Here is a 13,594-nt window from a genome sequence, read left to right on the forward strand (position 1 = left end):
TGTACTTTTGACAAGGCTCCTTCTTTCTTGAAAGCATACTTAAAATTTTAAAAGCTTAAAACCCAATGTTACTTATACATACCAAAGATGAATGTCATGTCTTTGTAATACTATTAGTTTAAAAAGAAATCTAAAACCTGAACAAAGAATTCTTATGGAGGTGTGTTTCAAATATTTTAGCTTTAACTTTTTAGTTTTTGCTATTTTAATGGATCAAAAAATGTCAACACATTTTTATTCCAAATACACTCAAAATTAATTTCTTCCTATTAGACTATCAAAAAGCAATCACATTCTTCCAAATTGCTTTCCTCACTTGTAAAATCTCTAAGTAGAACTCTAAAAACAGCTCAAAGCATAAATTAAAGAACATGTAAATATTTTCATTCATTCAAAATTCTACAAATAAATTTAGAACAACAACAAAAAGTCACTAGGTTCTGAGACCACTGTGGAAGTACTTACCAGCATGCATTTGTGCCTGATGCAATGGAAAGAACTAGGCAACTATGGCAACTATGATTAAAGTTTTAAAATCTAACCACTCATCCAGAGCAGTAAAACAAATAACAATTTATTACAGGTGATTGGAAAAGAAGCTTCACTCATTTTGTGACCTGTAGCCTTCTTAGGAAGGCAAAAAATTTTGATTTGTGTCTTCAGAAGTGAAATGATTAATTTTAGGTATTTATATACAAGAGTACATGTTATCTTATGAAAAAGGTTTGGGCCATCAGTAACATACTATTTGCTATCACTGGAATCAGTGGGAGCTAAATAACAGAATAAAATTTAAATAACTCTAAATCCTAATCTCAACTCTTCAGTTTGATGTCTTTTCTCAATCATACAGCAGAGGATATTCAGCATTTCCTTGATGCCTCAATTTGCACATCAATAATATACTGGTAATATATTGTTGCTGGAAGTATAGTAATTATATCTGAAATGCATTCAATAATCAAGGCACTAGCCTTACAATTGATTACATTTCAGTCTTCTTTTAAAGAGAGCAGGAGTTTAAAACCAAAACCAGAGACATAAAGACATTCTGCAAGTAGAGGGACAATTCATATTAACGGTTAGGATTACAAAACATGTTATTTAACTTACTTTATTTGAGCCTCACGACAACACTGTGGGGTAAGTAATGTATTATAATCTCCATTTAAGAGATTATAAACTAAGGCTCAAAAAAATCAAGAAATGTGTGTAAAGAGGTCACAAAGCTGCTATAAGTAGCAGAATCAGAACAAACTCAGAAGAACTGGACACCGGCATCTGTGCAGCAGAGGCACAAGACTGAAAAACGTGTCTCTAGGCTATGTTCCTCTCCACTAAAATCTGTAAACCTTCTTCACAGCATGTGTACCTTGACCTAGCACCAAATAAACATGTGCCAGGTAGAGCAGAACATTTTGGCACAAATAATGCACTTGTAGAAAAATTAGCCTTAAGAAAGCACACATTTGCATCCTCTGCACATTGTGCTGTGCAGGCAGCTGCCTTCCTTCCTTAAGCACTAGTTTACTACTTACGAAGGAAGAAGAGAACAAAGAAGGGGCAGAGAGGCCCATAAAGGTAAAGCAAAAAGCTCTCTGGCAGGCCCAGATGAAGACAGCCTTTCAAGAGGCAGCAATGACTCTGAAGGCGAATGGGCAACATTCTGTCATAGCAGTCACTCTTAGAATCATAAGTCACATCAAAGATCACCAAAATCTAAAATGTACAAATCATTCCTGACAAAGTATCAGCCGGCCTCGACTTGAACCCCATACTGAGAAAGTGGACCTTATTGCATCAGAAGGGGGTCCAGTCTGTTTCTGGAGACACCTTACCATCAAGAAGCCCTCTATTTCTGAGACTGTAACTCATGTTAACTACAAGTGCTAGAAAGAGTCCTACCAGCGTCTAACATAATTCTTTTCATCTTTATAATCACTGAGACAGTGGGGACTGAAACCATTGAACAACTGAAATCATTCACCTAAATTGAAGGAACTGACAACATTTATTAATGCACATTAGTGTGCTCAAATAATGGAATATATTGATAAATGAGATGCAATTTACTTTAGAAAAGTTCATTAATTGGTAAGACTAGTGCTAAATTAAGCAATTTATAAAATGTTTCCTAAAGAATTATTTTACTTCTTCTTTAAATAAAATGAATCTGAAAAAATTTTTTAGGTTTCTAATGAGAGAACATTCAGAAGCCAACTAGTCTAACCCATACCATTCAATCTGTTTTACATCCTCCTAAAAGAGACCACACCACTTTTGAATAGATAGCATAGTTCTCAGAGTGCTGAGCTTAGAGTCAAGAAGGCTCATTTTCCCATGTTCAAATCTAGCTTCAGGAGTCACTGTGTGACCCTGGACAAGTCACTTAACCTAGAGTGCCCTAGCTGTTCATCTACAAAATAAGCTGAATAAGAAAAAGACAAACCACTCAGATATCTTTAACAAGGAAACTCTAGATGGGGCATGAAGACATGATTCAAACAACTACAACTGTTAGGAAATTTTCCTTTGCTAAATTTTCTTCTTTGCGATTTCTAACCAGATCTCTTAGTTCTGATTCAGGGCCTTAAGTAGCAATGGTTGAATCTCCCTTCCGGGATTCCCAAATCCTTCAAACACTGGAAAGCAGAATGTGTTCTGACTTCACTGACTGCCTCACCAGTCTTTCTGTTTCCAAGCAAGATAATCCTCCAATCCTATGACACAATCTCATTCTCCTGATTATCTTCCTTTGAAAACTCTAGCTTACCCATGGCCTTCCTGAAATAGGTGTCCAAAATGGAATACAATCCTACAGATGAGGTCTGCTCACCTTCTCACCTTGCACATAATCACACTCTTAACGGCAGTTTCCTGGGATACCAGAGCACACTGTTGATTCATACTGAGTTTGAAATCCTTGATATTTTTAGTTATGTTTATATTTTGGATTAAAGTGGCAGACTTACATTTCAAATAAATTTAACTGACATTATTTATCGAGTTTTCTACTAACCTTAATGATTTTTCAACAACCTGAGTACGAAAAACTTCTTCTTGGTCCAAATTTATGGTGCAGAAACAATCTCTCATTTTGTTGGGTCCAGGATATGGCAATAAATTCTTGGCTTCACCTGTAGAAATTGACATTTTTTAAGTGTTGAAAACTTCAAACTATGAATATCAGATTAATAGACAACTACATTTTATTCAAACATCTATGGTATCAATAGGATACAAATAAGTACTTTTGCATTAAATAAAAAATAAAATAGAAGCTAAAGAAGCTCAGGAAAGATTCACCAAGAAGAATTGACTAGAATTTACCTAGAATATTAAGATCACACTGAAGATCCAAGTTAGGAACCTGGTGGGATTTTGATGGAACTGAAGTGTGAGTGTGGAACGTGAACTTAACCTAGTAACAGCTCTTTATAGTAAACTGCTTAGTAAAGTACAATGAGTACTAGAAGGAGGTTGAGTGGTGTGAAACCCAACCAAACAGGCTTCTTCTGGTCTTCCTTCATGACAATCTAGCTCTTACATCCATGCCATGCCTTTGCATTGGATGTCCTCTAGACCTTGAATACCAATCCTGTCCACCTCTATCTTGTAGACTCTTTTGTTTTCCTACCAACTCAGATCAAATGCTACCTTCTATATCAAGTCTTTCCGGATTCTCCTCTTCTCCCCAGATTGCTCATGCCCTTCCCCCCAAATTTCCTTATGTTTAATGTGTATGCACATATGTAGATAGCTACAGACACACTTTTATTTGTATGTGTTTCTTCTTCCAGGATAATGTAAACCCTAACTCTGATACTTACTGGCACATAGATGCTTAATAAATGTTTACTGAAGTTACTAGCTGTAGGATTTGGGGCAAGAACTAGACCTAAGAGCTGAAAAATCACCTGTACTCTCTGATTGAAAGCATTCAATATCTATATATTACAATTTTCTTCTTAAATCATATGGATTTAAATGATTTCTAATGTTCATTCTAGCTCCAAAGTTAAACACTCAAAATGGAAACAGAAAAATGACCACAGACCACATTAAAATAAAATTAGTTCAAACCAACATGCTTTGAAAGAAGTCTATTAGAAATGGAAAATTTGAAGTCACTATCATTAATATGCCTTAATAAATCAACAAAATTCATTACAGCACATCTGTGAGATATTCAGACTATGACAATTTGACAGAGATAAGTAGTTTGGAAAATTTTTTAAGTACAGTCCTTTATAAAGAATTATTCTGATATTAAATACTTGCATTTACATAGCTTTTTACAGTTTACAAAGGATTTTGCTAACAACTCTGTGAGATATACAGTAGAACAAGTAGGACAAAAACATTCTCTTAATGATCCAACTAGTCCTACCTAACACTTCGTGAAGAATCCCTCCTTCCAAATCAAAATTTTTTTCCAGAAAATGTCAGTATCTGCTTAAATGTCTAAAATGATAAGTAACATTACTCTTTAAGGTAACATATTCTATTTTTAGATAGTTCTGTTAACAAGTTTTTCTGGACATCATGTTGTCTATATTCAGTTATCTACTATTTAATGAAGAGTGAGCATTGTTCATTGTATGCCAGGCACTGGGCAAAATTAGAGAGTTAGCAAAACTCTACTTGTCCTCAAGGAACTTAAGTTATAAGGGGGAAAAGAAAACAGATAAAAGAAAAATAATGGAGATGGTGAAGCATGTGCTCAGTGGCAGGGTTTGAAAATGTCCAGGAGTGCAAGAAAAATTAAGAATGAAGTGCTTGGTATATATGTGTAAAGCGTAAGTGCCAGAGAGGCCTGGTTCTGGCACAGGTGAGGCAAAAGCTTATCAGAACTTATCAGAGCCAGAGTCCAGGTTCTCATGGGAAATGCTGGAGTAAGATAAATAGAACTCGGAAAGCATAATTCTGGAGTGGCTGGGAAATGTCAACCCTTTGAAATCAGTCTTTTTACCTCAGTCTCTCTAAAAACCATTTCCTTGAAACCAATTACTATTATCTTTTAACTGCTAACTCAAAGATCTTCCCATAATCCTCAACCTCCCCGACTTCTCAGAAAGTTTTGACAAGGAGGAGCCCCCACCCTCTCCTAGATTCTTTGTCCTTCCAAGGTTTTTATAACAGGGTGCATTTCTGGTTCAGCCAGACCTGCCTGAATACTTTTCAAGCTCCTTGGCCTAAGCCTCAGTAAGACCCTCTTTAAATCACCTTCTCTTTACTTCTCTTAAAGATATGCAAGCTTCTTGAGACTTTGGATTGTCCTGTTTTTAATTCATGTGCCCCTGGCCCCTATCAATTTTACACATAGTATGCACTAAATAAACGCTTAAATTGTTGCCAGTTATAAAGTCAAATTAAAAAGCTGCTGTGTTATTACTGTTGTTCAGGCCTGTCTAACTCATATTTGGGGTTTTCTTGGCAGAGATACTGGAGTGGTTTGCCATGTCCTTCTCCAGTTCATTTTACAGATGAGGAAACTGAGGCAAACACCATTGAGTGACTTTCCCAAAAGGGAGAATGAAAAGTGCTAGGGCAAGTATGTTCTTCCTAGAACTCCCAAGAGCACTCCCAGACACCTCTGCAAACAGCAATGGAGTAGCTACAGGTATTTAGTATGCGAAAAAGGCATCCTTACCCTCAGTCAAGAAAATCTGAGGATCAGAGAACCAGATTCATTCAATGAAAAGCTTTTGCAAGTCTATAATGAAACAATTGTTCAAAGACACTGGTCGCTTCAAGAGTTCAATGACAGAATCTTAAAACAAAACAAAATCAATCATTTGTACTTCTGTCTGTTTTGTTCTACTGCAGTCAGGACAGCCTTCTGTGGGTGTTGTTTCAACCTCATTTTTCTTTCAAGTATGAGTCATTACAGCCATTACATACACACCAAAGTAACCTTTTAAAAGGAAGAAAAACAGCTAATTTTTTTTACCCCTTCTTCATAAGACAATAATTACTAGTTTTTCTGAAAAGGCCTTAAATGTTCTGAGTAAGGTGAGAGCTATAGTTTTTTTCAATAGGATATTTTGAGGGAAAGAACAAAATAATAGTCTAAGTATGTTCCTACTATTTTTCCCAACCTCAAGAATGCTTGCTTTAAATTTATTGGTAAGCATCACCAAGTCGTTTTCTTTGCCTTCAAACAAACAAACAAGAACATATACTCTCAGAGGCAACATGGTAGAGTGGATCCAAGGCCAGCTTGGAAATCAGGGAGATGGAAGTTCACAGTCCTATCTGCCTGCCTTCTAACCAAAGGCATGTCACTTAAAACTCCCTATGGCCCAGGCAACCAAGACTGTCAATTGCAGAGGGTATCCGATCTGCAGAGCAAGAGGAAGCTACCATAGACAGAATTCACAGTGATGAAATGGCAGGTCTTGACCAGAACAAAATACTGTATAATTTAAAAATTATACATAACTATCACAATCACTTTGGCTATATGGAAATGGTCTAGTCTAGGGTGTGGTTAATCACCTCAAAAAGCAAGTAGCGTCTTATGGATTGATGAAAGACTACAAACAAGACATTTTGTGGCAGCTAAATTAGATATTAAGTGAAGCTTTCTTAAAATTAAGTCATTAAAATACATACATTTTGAAATAATAAATTATTCATTTAGGTTTTGTATTATTGTATAACAATATCAAATGGTATTGCCATTCTGGAGAGCAATTTGGAACTATGCTCAAAAAGTTATCAAACTGTGCAGAACCTTTGATCCAGCAGTGTTTCTACTGGGCTTATACCCCAAAGAGATACTAAAGAAGGGAAAGGGACCTGTATGTGCCAAAATGTTTGTGGCAGCCCTGTTTGTAGTGGCTAGAAGCTGGAAAATGAATGGATGCCCATCAATTGGAGAATGGCTGAGTAAAATGTGGTATATGAACGTTATGGAATATTATTGTTCTGTAAGGAATGACCAGCGGGATGAATACAGAGAGGACTGGTGAGATTTACATGAACTGATGCTAAGTGAATGAGCAGAACCAGGAGATAATTATATACCTCAGCGACGATACTGTTTGAGGATGTATTCTGATGGAAGTGGATCTCTTCGATAAAGAGAGCTAATTCAGTTTCAATTGATCAAAGATGGGCAGAAGCAGCTACACCCAAAGAAAGAACACTGGGAGATGAATAAAAACTGCTTGCATTTTTGTTTTTCTTCCTGGATTATTTATACCTTCTGAATTCATTTCTCCCTGTGCAACAAGAAAACTGTTCGGTTCTGCACACGTATATTGTATCCAGGATATACTGTAACCTATTCAACATGTAAAGGATTGCTTGCCATCTGGGGGAGGGGATGGAGGGAGGGAGGGAGGGGAAAAATCGGAACAGAAGTGAATGCAAGGGATAATGTTGTAAAAAATTACCCTGACATGAGTTCTATCAATAAAAAGTTATTTAAAAAAAAAGAGAGAGAGAATGTATAATAAACTTTGCTTTGCTTCTAAAAAAAATATCAAATGATATTAATGGAAAAATTTTAAATCATGATACTTTGTTATAAATACAGTCCAAGATACTTTTGGAGAAAAAGTGAGAGACCTCTTAGCAACCTCTAGAAGTAGTGTCTAATCATTTATTCTATCTTCACTCATTATTATTGTCTGTTTGGACTTATAATTAAGATGATGCATGAATTTAGATATATCTAAAAAGTATAACTGCAGCAGCTGAAGATATGAAACTTCTTAGTTGTCACAGCTTTCAATATAATAAATTACTTTTACATTTAGTTTGAATGTCTAAACATCTATGGTGACAAAGATATTTATATATAAAACTCCCATTGTTGATTACAGGGTTTTAAAGGAAAAAATAGAACAATTCCAACTTTAGACAAATATCATCACTTAATTTACAATCTTCAGCAATATAATATATGAAAAGAAGGTCAAGTTAATAAGTAATGTCTTAATATTTCATAGCTGTCACCTTGAACATAAAGTAGGATCATCAAAAAGGAAACTAAAATAATTCTGTGAATGTGGCATAGAGCTCCTTTCTAGGAATATCTACCAAAATTACTCTGACTAAATATGTGCAGTTTCAATCTATTCTACATTCAATAAAACATATGCTAAAAACATACTATGCATTAAAAAAATGACTAATTTAATATTCTAGAATTTTACTTATTGTAAACCTAGCAAATCAAAGTATCAAAGTATTTCAATATAAGGTCATTTTGTTTCCTCACGAATGGGAGGACATAAGAAATAAGGATTAATTTTTATCAACAATGTCTTAGCCAGGAAGTAAGAGATTATCCCATCAATGAGTTTAAGAATAAGGTAGTAGAACTAGGTGGTTATTTGGATGGGCACAGGGAATGAATTAAGTATGACAGAATTAAAATGTTCTGTGTCCAGTAAACAAAACTATCATTTTTTTAAAAATAGTTCTTAAAATTCCACCATGAGCATTTTCCAAGCTGTGATCTCAAGGCTAAGAACAAGATCTGCAAACTTCTGCTCCCTCTAAAGCTAAGTTTGGGGATGAGATGAGGCAATGGAGCCAGAATTTCACAGAACATCTAACTGAGTACCAACTGCTCCATCCAAGTCATGCAAAACATCAACTGTATAATCACATGGACCTAAAGATCATTCTCAAGCAATAAACTAGGCCATTGTAATCAAGAGAAGTCGGGTAGGTGGATAGATCAATGGGCCTTGAATTAGGTGGCCCCGAATTCAAATGTGGATTTAGACCTTATTAGCTGTGTGACTTTAGCCAAGTCACTCAATCCTGTTTGTCTCCGTTTCCTCACCTATAAAATGAGCCAGAAAAGTAGATGGCAAATCACTCCAGTATCTTTGCCAAGAAAACTCAAAAGTGGGATCACACAGGCGGCCATAACAGAAACGGCTGAACAACAAAATCAAGACAACATAAATTAAGCAAAGTTAAACGAAGTTTGCAAGCGGAGGTCAAGACTACAAACCATAGAAAGACCCTGGGTTGTCAACAAGCTACCAGCTAGGTCTTCCTGTGGTTGTGGGCATGCTTGGAGTCCACAACCTGCTGGGGCCTTAGAAGAGTCCGCTTCAGCAGCACCAAGCTCCCCACTAAATCAAGTGCTGTGAGATCAGCGCTTTCCTGGCACACCATGTCTAGCCTTTCAGAGCTACTCTGACACTTACCAAAGAGGAAAAGGGGAGGGGGGGGGCAGCATTAATTAAGCACTTATATGTGCCACTCATTTGCTAAATGCTGGAAATATAGCTAAAAGTGTCTCTTAAAGAGCCCACATTCAAATACGGGAGGAAAAGATACAAAGGAGGGTTCAACTGCCGGGCAGGCAGAAAGCCCAATGGTCCTAAAGGTAAAAGCTTAAATATAAAACAAAAGTTAGCGATAAAAATGAGACCAGAATAAAAACAGCTTTTTAAGGTTTTTTAAAGTCCTCAAATTTACCTAGTACAGTCAGTTCTGCTGAAATGGGTATTTCGAAAACACAAATTTGTTCCGACAAGACTTATATTAGGGAACATTTTGAGCAAAACATAAATTTCAAGTGTGCTTCTATCTGACTTCTTGGGGGAGAAACCATTTGAATGCAAGAAAATTGCATCACTTGCACACTAACTCACAAGTTGTAACCCTTCGCTTTCACAAGCAAACACCAGGCCTTTACCAAAGTGCCACAATTACTGTATTTATCTTCTGAGGCAGGGAAGCTGGTGTCATGGTCTCTGGTCAAAGTTTTAGTCTGCCCAAGTTGCACTCTACCAGCCCATCCTTTGAGAAGGGAAGGAAGCAGGCCTATTTCTTATAGTACTTGTGCATTTCTCAACCATTTGACATGGATAAAACTGGACTATCATTTAGAAAAAAAATTTCCTTTTCCTTTTTCTATTTTTTTTTAAGCTGCATCAATAATGAAGGTTTTAAATGCCGAGGCCCTAACAGCATTGTTCCCATAAGCTCTGTGGCTTTTATTGCCTGATCTTGCACAGTATGGTGTCTTTACAGAACTTATCTGCTGACTGAAGAGGAGCACTAACCTTACATTGAAAAGAATGATTGGTGGCAGGTTCAAACTAGTTCTATTATTCACCTCTCATGAGGGTCTGGATAAGTGGTGTTACTTCTCTGCATTTCAGGTCATCAATAACATGGGGGGGAGGGGAGGTTAATGGTTTCTAAGAGCATTTCCAGCTCTAAATTTATGATCCTATGACTGTATTAGCAGGAGGTTTAGAAAATTAAACAAAATATTTTTCAGCATTTCCCTCAGTAAACATTTCATCATTTTATTCTGGCTTGCATGGCACTGCTCTCTCCTATCTTTCTGGCTATTCCTTTCCAGGCTCTTCCAACTCTTTCTTCCACCTATTTATTAGGCTTTATCCTGCATGCTTTTATGTCCATATTCTTTCCATTGGTGAAACCATTAGGAAGAAAGCAACAATGAGCAAGAAGACTAGCTTATACAACAGTACATATCCCTTGTTCTTGCCCACTCCATTTACTATCTAGTATCTTAGAGCTTTATTCAAGGCACAGATTCAAGGTTCATCAACCACTAAAAGTCCTCTCTAAGGGTGAAATGGCTCAATGTTAGAGTTCTCTTTATAGTTTTAAATATTTAATAAAAATTTAAATATATAAATTTAATATAATTTACATATAAAACAAGTAAATTTATTGAAATGCATTAATTTATATAAACATTTAAATAAAAATTATGTTTACTCTGCATATGTGAGAGACCGGTGAGCCAACCAGGTGCCAAGCAGGCAGGTGCGGATGTGGAGGAGGTAAGTTAGCTGGATGTTTAGATATCAGCATCCTCTTCATAGAAACAAGAGGAGATTTCATAAGGATGATAATTCAATCAACAAGCACTTAGGTGGCTACTCTGTGCAAGATATAGCGACGTATTTAAGAAAAAACAGAGAATATAAATAGACTCAAAATACTTAGGTAGAGCCAATAGAATCACCAATATAAAAGTGTAGGGACTGAAGAGGAGGTCCAAGGCCTCCAAATACAGAAAAATCCACTTTCTATGGATGATTTTGAGAAGGAGACCAACTAGAAATGGTCCAAGCAGCAGGAAGAGCAGAACAGCACAGCCATGTCATGAGGATCCAGAAGAAAGGGGATGCACATCCCCTAGGTCAAACACAACCAAAAAGGTCCTTGGATCTAGCTCTGGAGAGATGAGTAAGAGAGGAATGGAGAGGCCTTCTATTTCAGTTGAATGGGATGTAAACCACAAGATGAGGATCTGAGGAGTGAGTGGGAGGTAAGAAAGGAGGTAAAATGAGCATGAAAAGCTTCTTTCTAGTTTGATTCTGAAAGAAAGGCAAAGATGTTAGTTTGAAGGGGACAAGTAGAGGCTTTTAAGGATGGGAGAAAGTTGGGTATGTTCAAGGACAATTGGAAAGGAGCCAGCAAATTAGGGAAGTCAAAGACAGAAAGACAAAAGGAATATTCAAAGAAGCAAGATCCTGAAGGATATAGGCAGGATGAGATCAATGACTAGAGAGGGATCACTCAGAACAAAGGAGGAAATGATAGGAGATGATGCAGAGGGTAATCTGAAATGGGAAACTGGAGAGGAGAGCAAGGTTCACTAGACAGCTCCCACTAGGCTAATTTTTCTTTCTTTCTTTTTTGTTTTTTGGCTGAGACAATTGGGGTTAAATGACTTGCCCAGGGTCACACATCTAGAAAGTGTTAAGTGTCCAAGACCAGATTGGAAACCAGGTCCTCCTGACTTCAGGGCTGGTGCTCTATCCACTGCACCACCTAGCTGCCCCCGACTAGGCTAACTTCAAACGAGTCCACTTCAAAACACTATTTTTCAACCAAACTGACTTGCCATCTGTTCCATATATGATAGGCTTATCTCCCCTGGCCACAGTCTTCTCACCTCCTCTCCCAGAATCCTGAGTTTCCTTCAAAGCACTGCCCAAAACTCTTCCTCCAGCGTCAAAACACCATAGATTTAGAGATGGGAGGGGCCTTAAACCAAAACCCAGAGGCTTAAGTGATTTTGAGGTTTAAAACCTGGTCCCCAACTCCCAATCTCAAACTCTACATAGCACCAGGAGGCCAGATTCTCTAGGCCAGTGGATTAATGGCACACTTTGCCTTTAGCAATTATTTTGTAATTCACACTGCTAGTCAGCAAACATTTGTCAGGACAGACCCAGGTAATACAAAGACAAAAGTGAATTTGGGGGGTGGTGGTGGTGAGAGGTAGGCTCAAGGAACAATCCCAGAGAAAGTGACCCTCTGAAATAAATCTTAAAAGAAACAAGGGATTCTGAGAAGCCAAATGTAAGGAAGGAGGGAATTCCTGACCCAGGAACAAACAGCATATGGAAGCCAAGCACAGTGTATTAACAGGGGATGACCAAAGCTGACTGAGGAGAGTGCCATAGTCAGACCACATAGAAGACAGGCTGGGGGGAATTGGGAGGCTACGGCCTCTTCACCTGGCATCTGCTGTCCTGCCTGGTTTCAATTCCAGGATAAGCTCGACACTTCTGAACTCATCGGCATTTAGCAAACTGCAATCTTGACACACTGACTTTTAGGACCATGTTTTAACCCCAAATCACTCCAGCTGTCAGAGATAAGCCAACAAAAGGTCCCAGGTCAAGCTCCCTTGTCTTTGTTTTGGCCCAGACTGCTTCAAGAGTGAATGCAAATAGTAACTATGGCTGTAGTAGCCAGAAATCCCAGGGTTTTTCTCCTCCTTGATGGATTCCTTTAAAAAAAAAAAAAAAAAAAAAAAAAAACTAGATAAAAAAGGCATTTTTTTAAACCTCATTTCTTTTTTACTTAGTTTTAATCACTAAATGGATGTCACCTCAGTCAAAGTGAGGCCTAAATTAAAGGCCTTAGTTTAAAGGGGCCAAGTTCTCCTCCGGCATCCAAGGCCATCTCCAGTCTTCTTGATCTAGATCTGGCCAATGGACCCAGATGGTTCTGGAGGAAAAGTAATGCAGGTGCCCTTGCCCAGTCCTCCCTCCCTCAAATCTGATTCACTTGCACGTCACGGCCTCACCTTCTGGCATCACGGTTGTCTTTGAGCAGGAAGGACAGACAGCTGCCACCTGACTGACACCATCTCCCTCAGCCTCCTCTCTTCCTTTACTGAGAGCAGAAGAAGAACTCTCCGCCTGGCCTACTGTCATCTATGTTGCTGCCAGGTTTCAACTCCATGAAACAAGATATTCTCTGGTCCAGTCCCCCAGCCCACTTCTACACTCACTTCCTGTTTCCCTTGGCATCTTGCCTCTCCTTTTAGATTCTGAGCTCCTGGAAGGCAGGAATTATCTTTTTTATTAACTGTAACCCTGGTGCTTAGCATTCATAGGATTAGCCAGTCCACATCCAGCATATGAATTAGTATGGAAGCTTCCCAAATGGAGAGAAGGGAGCAGATGCCAAAGATTTGGAGACAAAACTGATTAAGATCTTGCAAGGGAAGGCCATAGGGATTGAGTAAGAGTGAGGAGAAAAGATTATCACCGAGTTGATGTGTGTCAGAGACTGTACGGACCATAATGTCTCTGAAAGAAAGAGGGATGGGGAA

General features: G+C 37.8%; 1 protein-coding gene across 4 annotated transcripts in view; it reads right to left on the reverse strand.

Annotated features, from left to right (window-relative positions):
* Positions 1–13,594, reverse strand: part of RASA2 (RAS p21 protein activator 2) — a 126,932-nt gene that overhangs the window by 106,883 nt on the left and 6,455 nt on the right. For all 4 annotated transcript variants that reach the window (XM_051983358.1, XM_051983360.1, XM_051983357.1 and 1 more), the window contains exon 2: positions 3,020–3,137. In XM_051983358.1, coding sequence (XP_051839318.1) covers positions 3,020–3,137 — 118 coding nt within the window. The remainder of the gene's footprint in view (positions 1–3,019; positions 3,138–13,594) is intronic.

Source organism: Antechinus flavipes, chromosome 3 (assembly GCF_016432865.1).
Source record: "Antechinus flavipes isolate AdamAnt ecotype Samford, QLD, Australia chromosome 3, AdamAnt_v2, whole genome shotgun sequence".
NCBI classification, from domain to species: domain Eukaryota; kingdom Metazoa; phylum Chordata; class Mammalia; order Dasyuromorphia; family Dasyuridae; genus Antechinus; species Antechinus flavipes.